The following is a 9,672-nucleotide window of genomic DNA, read 5'->3' on the forward strand; positions in this document are numbered from 1 at the left end:
CCTCAGCCTCCCAAGTAGCTGGAATTAGGGCGCATGCCACTGCACCTGGCCTGAAAATATGATTTATTTATTAATTTATTGAGATGGAGTCTCGCTCTGTTGCCAGGCTGGAGTGCAGTGGTGATCTTGGCTCACTGCAACCTCCAACTCCCAGGTTCCAGTGATTCTCCTGCCTCAGCCTCCCGAGTAGCTGGGATTACAGATGCATGCCAGCACGCCTGGCTAATTTTTTTGTATTTTTAGTAGAGACAGGGTTTTACCATGTTGACCAGGATGGTCTTGATCTCCTGACCTCGTGATCCGCCTGCCTCAGCTTCCCAAAGTGCTGGGATTACAGGCGTGAGCCACTGCGCCGAGCCGAAAATATAATCGATTAACTCATTTTTTTGCTGGTCTGTTTCTCCTTACAGGCAATTTTTCAGCGATGTGATTGCAGATACCATTGAGGAGTTGCAAGATTCGGGTACTTACAACAGTCTCCTGCAAACTTTGAGCAAAGAGAGGGAAAACAAAATGCATTTCTATGACGTCATTGCCAGGTCAGAGTAATGTTAGGTTTACTTGCTTTGCTGTATTTTAAAGTGCTAAAATACTCTTACTGGAAATCCTTGAATGTTAAAGCAAACCAGCCATGTACTTTCCAGGGAAGATTACTAGAAGTCAGAAAATCTTCCTCCAATCTATTAAAACAAATCTGTCTTTTAAAACATGTTATTGAACATGTGTGAGGTGGACCAGCACCATTGGCATCCCCTGGGAACTTGATAGAGATGCATGTTTCAGGGCCCCTCCCAGACTTGCTGATTCAGATTTTCTGGGGGTACAGTCGAGGAATTCGGTTTTCTTACGTGCAGGTGATCCTTGTGCACGCTAAGGTTTGAGAGGCACTGCTCTAAACACAAATCATTCTTATATCTTCTAGGGAGGAAAAAGGAAGAAAACAGATAATATCACTTCAAAAACAGCTAATTAATGTCAAAAAAGAATGGCAATTTGAAGTCCAGGTAAGAATTACCTGCTTAACACCACAAGTAACTGAGCTAACACAGCTGATAAATATATGGAAGCCATCTTAAGCAGAGAAGAGTTACGCATAAAAGATCGTTGTTTCTTCTGGCGTTCCTTTACTATTGAAAATATAGCCGGGCGCGGTGGCTCATGCCTGTAGTCCCAGCACTTTAGGAGGCTGAGGCGGGTGGATCTCCTGAGGTCGCGAGTTTGAGACCAGCCTGGCCAACATGGTGAAACCCCATCTCTACTAAAAATACAAAAATTAGCCGGGTGTGGTGGCAGGTGCCTGTGATCCCAGCTACTTGGGAGGCTGAGGCAGGAGAATGGCTTGAACCCTGGGAAGTTTCAGTGAGCCGAGATTGCGCCACTGCACTCCAGCCTGGGCGACAGAGCAAGATTCCGTCTCAGAAAAAAAAAACCCAGAAAATATAAAGAGAGCGACTAGAGAGCCAGCCTGGGTTGTACAGGTGTGTCTGGAGTATAGAGCCCTAGGAGACCCCATCCCCCTGGAGCTCTTAGTTCTCATCCTCATTTCCCACCCCACAAACACCCCCACCCTCCCCTACAGGGGCCTCGTCTCAGGCGGTCTCTTGTATTCTCGCATCCCAGATGGAAAAGTATGTCCCTAAAGAAGACATTAAGCACATTATGAACCTTCTTATACATGGTGGTTGAGCTTTATCATGTTTTTTATGTTGTATTTTGAGGATCCAGTGGATTTGCGAGCTTTTGTGTCATTAGGACCTGACCTCATATCTAGTTTACTCTTACAAGAAAATGCACCCCAAGTTTTAAGAAATGGACTTGCAAAACAAAGTTGGGGCTATAGCCTAAGCAGTTAGAAACAAGCCGTATTAGGACGACTGATAACTTTTCTATGAGCAGTTTAGAAAGTTACAGAGGACGGCCGGGCACGGTGGCTCACGCCTGTAATCCCAGCACTTTGGGAAGCCAAGACAGGTGGATCACAAAGTCAAGAGATGGAGACCATCCTGGCCAACATGGTGAAACCCCGTCTTTACTAAAAATACAAAAATTAGCTGGGTGTGGTGGCGGGCGCCTATAGTCCCAGCTACTCGGGAGGCTGAGGCAGGAGAATGGCGTAAACCCGGGAGGCGGAGGTTGCAGTGAGCCGAGATCGCGCCACTGCACTCCAGCCTGGGTGACAGTGTGAGACTCCATCTCAAAACAAGAAAAAAAAAGAAAAAGAAAAAGAAGAAAGAAAGTTACAGAGGATGGCCTGTTATCAGCTTTTCATTGACTAGCTGTTTGGACAAGTTTATGCTTCACAGAAGGGAATTTTCATTATTCCCTACATAGATGTTGGAAAACTATTTTATTTATATATATTTTTTTATTTTTATTTTTTGATGGAGATGGAGTCTCACCCTGTCCACTCCATCACCCAGGCTGGAGTGCAGTGGCGCAATCTCGGCTCACTGCAACCTGTGCCTCCTGGGTTTAAACGATTCTCCCGCCTCAGCCTCCCGAGGAGCTGGGACTACAGGGCACTCCACCATGCCAGGCTGCGGTTTAATTGTTTGTAGAAGTGGGTAGAGGTGGGGTCTTGCTTTGTTGCCCAGGCTGGTCTCCATCTCCGGGCCTCAGATGTTGCTCTCTCCTTGACCTCTCAAAGCACTGGGATTACAGGCGTGAGCTGCCATGCCCAGCTAAGAGAATATTTTTATTTTATTTTATTTTATTTTTATTGGTTTTTGTTTTGTTTTGTTTTTGAGACACGGTCTTACTTTGTCACCTAGGCTGGAATGCAGTGGAGTGATCTCAGCTCACTGCAACCTCCGTCCCACAGGCTCAAATGATTCTTCTGCCTCAGTCCCCAGGTAGCTGGGACGACAGGCACCCACCACCACACCCAGATAGTTTCTTAAATTTCCGGTAGAGACAGGGTTCCACTACGTTGTCCAGGCTGATCTTGAATTCCGGAGCTCAAGTGATCTGTCCGCCTGGGCCCACCGCCCTAGCGCTAGGATGACAAGTGTGAGCCACTGCACCGGCCTGAGAATATTGTAAGTATATGTGGAATAATTGTTTTTAAAAGGTCACTCGGAGGTAGAAGGATCACTTGAGGCCTGGAGTGTGAGACCAGCTTGGGCAACATTGCAAGACTCCGTCTCTATAAATAAAAAAATTATAAAAATAACCGGAAAAGTAAAAAAATGTTCTGGAGGCGGTAGTACACATCTGTGGTCCTAACTGCTTCGCAGGCTGCAGTGGGAGGACTGCATGAGCCTAAGAGGTCGAGGCTGCAGGGAGCTGTGGTCTCCCCACTGCACTGCAGCCTGGGCGACAGAGTGAGACCATCTCGAAAACAAGTCACTAGACTTCCCTTGAAGATACTATCTTTAAGTCTTCCGAGCAAATTGCATAACGCCTTCTCTCATGTTGTATTTGCCAATCACAAAGCACCTTAGGCAGCTCTAGGTCTTGGTGTCATTATCCCTATTAACCCTCTGCGTGTAGCTTATATTTTTTGAAAACCACTTTTCTTCTCCGAGAAGCTTCATGAAAACTAGTTTGTGTTTAAGTTTTCTCTGTAATGAGTAGACTTTTTCAGAGGTTTCCTAGCTCTTTTGCCTGAAAAACTCTCATAATTTAAAAAGACTAATATAAATATCTTCTATTTTAAAAGTCATGAAGCTTTTGAGATTATCTTATAGTAGATAAACATCTTTTACTTGTGTTTTAAAATAGAAGATATCTATTTATTTATTTGTTTTTATTTTTGAGACAGAGTCTGGCTCTGTCGCCCGGGCTGGAGTGCAGCAGCTCGATCTCAGCTCACTGCAACCTCTGCCTCTCAAGTTCAAGTGATTCTCCTGCTTCAGCCTCCCAAATAGCTGGGATTACAGGTGTGAGCCACCACGCCTGGTTAATTTATGTGTTTTTAGTAGAGATGGGGTTTCACATATTGGCCAGGCTGGTCTCGAACTTCTGACCTCAGGTGATCCACCCGCCTTGGCCTCCCAAAGTGCTAGGATTACAGGCGTGAGCCACTGCGCCCGGCCAGAAGATATTTACGTTAGTCTCCTTTTAAGCCCTCCAAAACAATGTCAGAAGAAACCTCAGATTTAGCACTTTGCCAGTTAACTCCCATCCTGCCATGAGGACCACACCTGTCGATGGTGTGATTTTCAGCCCTTGCTCCTGAGACTTACCTTCTGAATTGTATTCTCAGCCAAAGTAAAACCAAAGCGGGGATCATCAGCAAAAGAATAGGTTAAGAAACCAAGATTCTGCTTCGTAGTGGGTCTTAAAAAACAAGAAAAGAAAGAAACCAAGACTAGAAGATCCAAGGCAAGCCTTGGAACAAAAAAGAGCTACCAAGAGGAAATCAAGTTAAATCCCTAGAGCTACTGAAAACCAGTCATCAGGTCAAGGTTGGAAAACAAGAATATAGGAAGTATATGCACATTAGGGACCCGTGGGTCAGAAAGTGACGCCAACAGGAATGGCAGGTTTCTGTATATGAAAGTGTTGGTGGTAGCTTAGATGTGTTGGATTCATTGCCTTAGATACTCGGCGAAAAGAAAGAGTCACAAAGGAAAAAAAGTTTCAGACTTCTGAACATCAACATCCAAAGCAAGATAACAATGGATCAGCATTTTCATGAAACTACTGGGAAAAAAAAGAACCAAGATTTGTATATAAAAATCTATCTTTTATATATCAGCAACAGACTTAGAATAGAAAATTGAAAATTTATATATATTATTACAATAGCATCAAAACTATCAATACCTAGCATTGAATCTAACAGCAGCAACAAAAATAATAGTAAAACACATACCAGCAGGCCCAGCTAATGTCTGTGTTTTTAGTAAAGAAGGGGTTTTGCCATGTTGCCCAGGCTGGTCTCAAACTCCTGACCTCAGGTAATCCACTTGCCTCAGTCTCTGAAACTGCTGGGATTACAGGCGTGAGCCTCCACACTTGGCTTTTTTTTCTTTTTTTAAATTGAGATGGGTGGGGGGGGGTCTCTCTTTGTTGCCCAGGCTGGTCTTGAACTCCTGGCCTCAAGCAGTCCTCCTACCTCAGCTTCCCAAGTAACTAGGATTATTGGAGCTCAGAGTTTATTATGGGCTCGTATAGTATCAGCCAGTATTCTAAGTCATAGACAGACAAATAGAAATGTTATTTTGTTTTATGTTTTTGAGATGTGATCTCGCTCTGTCCCCCAGGCTGGAGTGCAGTGGCGTGATCTCGGCTCACTGCAACATCTGCTTCCCAGGTTCAAGTGATTCTCCTACCTCACCCTCCCAAGTAGCTGGGATTACAGGTGCACGCCACCACACCTGGATAATTTTTGTTTTTTGTTTTTTTTTCAGTAGGGATGGAGTTTCACCATGTTAGCCAGGCTGGTCTTGAACTCCTGACCTCAAGTGATCCACCCACCTCAACCTCCCAAAGTGCTGGGATTGCAGGCGTGAGCCACTGCACCCCGCCCTGCTGATAGGTTTAATAAGAGGAGGACTAAGGGCCGGGCGCGGTGGCTCAAGCCTGTAATCCCAGCACTTTGGGAGGCCGAGACGGGCGGATCACGAGGTCAGGAGATCGAGACCATCCTGGCTAACATGGTGAAACCCCGTCTCTACTAAAAAATACAAAAAACTAGCCGGGCGACGTGGCGGGCGCCTGTAGTCCCAGCTGCTTGGGAGGCTGAGGCAGGAGAATGGCGTAAACCCAGGAGGCGGAGCTTGCAGTGAGCTGAGATCTGGCCACTGCACTCCAGCCTGGGTGGCAGAGCGAGACTCCGTCTCAAAAAAAAAAAAAAAAAAAAAAAAAAAAAAAAAAAAAAGGAGGACTAAGAAACAACTATTAGGTTTGGGGTTGTCAAGATCGCTGACAAACTTGTGAGGTGAAAGAAAGAACAGTTTTAGTGAAATTGTAAGGACAGGATGCGGATTGGATTGGGTACAAAATACAATAATGAGATAAAGTGGAAACAATGGGTTTGACTGGCTTTTTAAAGAAGTATTGTAAAACCAAAACATAAATAGAAAAAATTAGCTGGGTATGGTGATGCACCTGTGGGCCCCGCTACTTGGGAGGCTGAGGTGGGAGGCGGAGGTTGCAGTGAGCCGAGATTGCGCCATTGCACTCCAGCCTAGGCAAGAGAGCAAGACCCTGTCTCCAAAAAAAAAAAAGATTCACCGACTGCCATACAATTTGGAAATAGAAGGGAGGGAAGAGGAAGAAGGAGAAGAAATGGGCGGGGCGCAGTGGCCCATGCCTGTAATCCCAGCACTTTGGGAGGCTGAGGCCGGTGAATCACCTGAGGTCAGAAGTTGGAGACCAGCCTGGCCAACATGGTGAAACCCCATCTCTACTAAAAAGAGATACAAAAATCAGTCAGGCGTGGTGGCGCATGCCTGTAATCCCAACTACTTGGGAGGCTGAGGCAGGAGAGTCACTTGAACCCGGGAGGCAGAGATTGCAGTGAGCCAAGATCGCGTCACTGCACCCCAGCCTGGGCAACACAGCAAGACTCCATCTCAAAAAGCAAAAAAAGAGAAATTGGGGAAGACAGGGGAGAAGGGAATTGCATATAGAAAGAATGGAAGAAAAACAGTGAGCCAAAAGCAGACATCTCTTAAAATTCATTTCATCAACATTTATTGAGCATCTAAGTCATGCCAGGCACTGCAGCCTGGGCGGAATTTCACAGATGAGAAAACAGGCTTAGTGAGGTTCGGTCATTTGCCGGCAACCCTACAACTTGTAAGACAGTGTCAAATACTGAGACATATTTTCAAAGGGCCTATAGCGTATTCTCCGCCAGAGACGCTCAGTCTCTTCGGAATCATTCTGATCTAGTCGGAATAACTGTCATACAATTAGAATGATTCTGTAGAGTTGTATCACGAAGTTTGTAGACTAAATAACTTGAAGAATTCCATGCTGATTCATCTTAGGGACCTTTTTTAGACAGGGCCTCGCTCTGTTGCCCAGGCTAAAGTGCATGAGTGTGGTTCACTGCAGCCTCGGCCTCGGGCTCAAGGGATTCTACCACTGCAGTCTCCCTAGTAGCTGGGACCACAGGCGTGTGCCACCAGGCCCAGCTAATTTTTTCATTTTTTTGTAGAGACAGGTTTTTGCTGTGTTGCCCAGGCTGGTCTTGAACTCCTGGGTTCAAGTGATCCTCCGGCCTTGGTTTCCCAAAGCATTGGAATTATAGGTGTGAGCCACCCCAGCGGGTTGGGGCCTAATGATACTTTAAGTCAAGCTTGTCCAACCTGCAGCCCGCAGGCCGCATGCGGCCCAGGATGGCTTTGACTGGGGCCCAACACAAATTCGTAAACTTTCTTAAAACATTATGAGAGATTTGTGTGTGTGTGTGTGTGGTTGGTTGGTTTGTTTGTTTTTTGTTTCAGCTCATCAGCTATTTTTGGTGTGTTTTGTGTGTGGCCCAACACAATTCTTCTTCTTCCAATACGGCTCAGGGAAGTCAAGATTGGACACCCCTGCCTATGCTTGCTTTCCTTAACAGAGGACTTGTCCAATTACCACTTTGTTTTTTCTTTGAATAGTTACTTAGAATTAATTCCCTAGGTACTTGGGAGACTGAAGAGAGGGGATTGCTTGAGTCTGGGAGTTCAAGACTACGCTGAGCTGTGATGGTGACACTGCATTACAGCCTGGGGGACACAGTAGACCCTATCTCAAGAAAAAAAAAAGGAGGCTGGGTGCAGCAGTGGCTCTTGCCTGTAATCCTCGCACTTTGGGAGGCTGAGGTGGGAGGATCCTTTGAGCCCAGGGTTTCAAGGCCAGCCTGGGTAACATAGTGAGACTCTGTTTCTACAATAATAATAATAATAATAAGCTGAGTGTGATGTCATGCACTTGTAGTCCCAACTACTCTCTAGGCTGAGGCAGGAGGATTTCTTGAGCCTGGGAGGTCAAAGTTACAGTGAGCCATGATCATGCCAGTGCACTTCAGCCTGAGTGACAGAACAAGACCGTCTCAGAAACAACAACAAAAGCCAGGCACAGTGGCTCATGTCTGTGATCCCAGCACTTTAGGAAGCCAAGGCAGGAGGATCCCTTGAAGCCAAGAGTTTGAGACCAACCTGGGCAACAGAGTGAGACCCGCACCTCTGAAAATATTAAAAAGTTAGCCAGGCGTAGTGACATGCACCTGTAGTACTAGCTACTTGGGAAGATCGCTTGAGCCCAGGAATTGGAGGTTACAGTGAGTTGTGATCAAGCCACTACACTCCAACCTGAGTGACAGAGGGAGATCCTGTCTCTTAAAAAAAAAATTTTTTTGTTAATAAAAAAGAACTAATTCTACCCTACTTAATGGTTAAGATGAAAGGTGGTTGGAGGCTGGGTGTGTGGCTCACGTTTGTAATCCCAGCACTTTGGGAGGCCGAGGCAGGTGGATCACCTGAGGTCAGGAGATCAAGACCATCCTGACCAACGTAGAGAAACCCCGTCTCTACTAAAAATACAAAATTAGCTGGGCGTGGTGGCGCATGCCTGTAGTCCCAGCTACTTAGAAGGTTGAGGCAGAGAATCGCTTGTACCCGGGAGGCGGAGGTTGCAGTGAGCCTAGATCACGCCACTGCACTCCAGCCTGGGCAGCAGAGCAAGACTCTGTCTTAAAAAAAGTAAAAAAAGAGAAGGCAGGCGGTTGATGTCTAGAGGAGGGCGGATCTCGGTTGAAGCACTTTCGCCGCTGGTTGTGTGCTTGTTTGCTGTGCTGTCAGGGCGCCTCCCTGTGGACTCGCTCACACAATGATTCTTCCCAAACAGTTCTTTTCAAACAAACGTTACCTCCCTGACTGAAAGCTTTCCAAGGATTCCCACCACAGTTGGAATCAAATCTGAATTTCTCAGTCAGGCCTCCGAGGTCCTGCGTGGCGCCCTTACCTACCTCCAACCTCATCCTGTCGTCCCCTCAACCCTCACTAGGCTAGAGCCTCTGGAGTTTTCTTTGCGTTCCTGGAATGTATCCAGGTCTTGATGGCTTCAGGATTTGGACGTATACTTTTTCTTATTTTTTTTTTTTTAGAGTTCTCTTAACCCTATTTTTCTATTCTTTTTTCCTTTTTTCCTTTGCTTTTTCTTTTCTTTTTTTTTTGAGACAGTCTCATTCTGTCACCCAGGCTGGAGTGCAGTGGCGCGATCTCAGCTCACTTCAACCCCCACCTCCCGGGTTCAAGCGATTCTTCTGCCTCAGCCTCCCGAGTAGCTGGGATTACAGGCACACGCCACCACGCCCAGCTATTTTTCGTATTTTTAGTAGAGACGGGTTTCACCATGTTGGCCAAGCTGGTCTTAAACTACTGACCTAAGGTGATGCCCCTGCCTCAGCCTCCCAAAGTGCTGGGATTACAGGCGTGAGTCCCGGTGCCTGGCCAAGCCTATTTTTCATGTGGTGGGCTTACGTATCCTTTAGGTATTGAATGAACCATCGCTTCCTTGAGAGAGTCCCTCTCAGACCTTCTAGAGTCTAATGTACCTCGAATGAACCATCGCTTTCCCAAGAGTCCCTCTCAGGCCTTCCAAAGTCTAATGTACCTTGAATGAAACATCGCTTTCTCGAGAGTCCCTCTCAGACCTTCCAGACTCTAATGTACATCGAGTGAACCATGGTTTTCCCGAGAGTGCCTCTCAGACCTTCCAGACTCTAATGTA

The 9,672-nt window shown here is 46.3% G+C and overlaps 1 protein-coding gene across 1 annotated transcript in view; it reads left to right on the plus strand.

Moving 5' to 3' along the window:
- Positions 1–9,672, plus strand: part of IQCG (IQ motif containing G) — a 49,612-nt gene that overhangs the window by 20,064 nt on the left and 19,876 nt on the right. Inside the window, exons 6-7 of the mRNA XM_011961156.1 lie at positions 411–539; positions 923–1,004. Of these exons, the coding sequence (XP_011816546.1) occupies positions 411–539; positions 923–1,004 (211 nt within the window). The remainder of the gene's footprint in view (positions 1–410; positions 540–922; positions 1,005–9,672) is intronic.

Source organism: Colobus angolensis, unplaced genomic scaffold (genome assembly GCF_000951035.1).
Source record: "Colobus angolensis palliatus isolate OR3802 unplaced genomic scaffold, Cang.pa_1.0 Scaffold54, whole genome shotgun sequence".
Lineage (NCBI taxonomy): Eukaryota > Metazoa > Chordata > Mammalia > Primates > Cercopithecidae > Colobus > Colobus angolensis.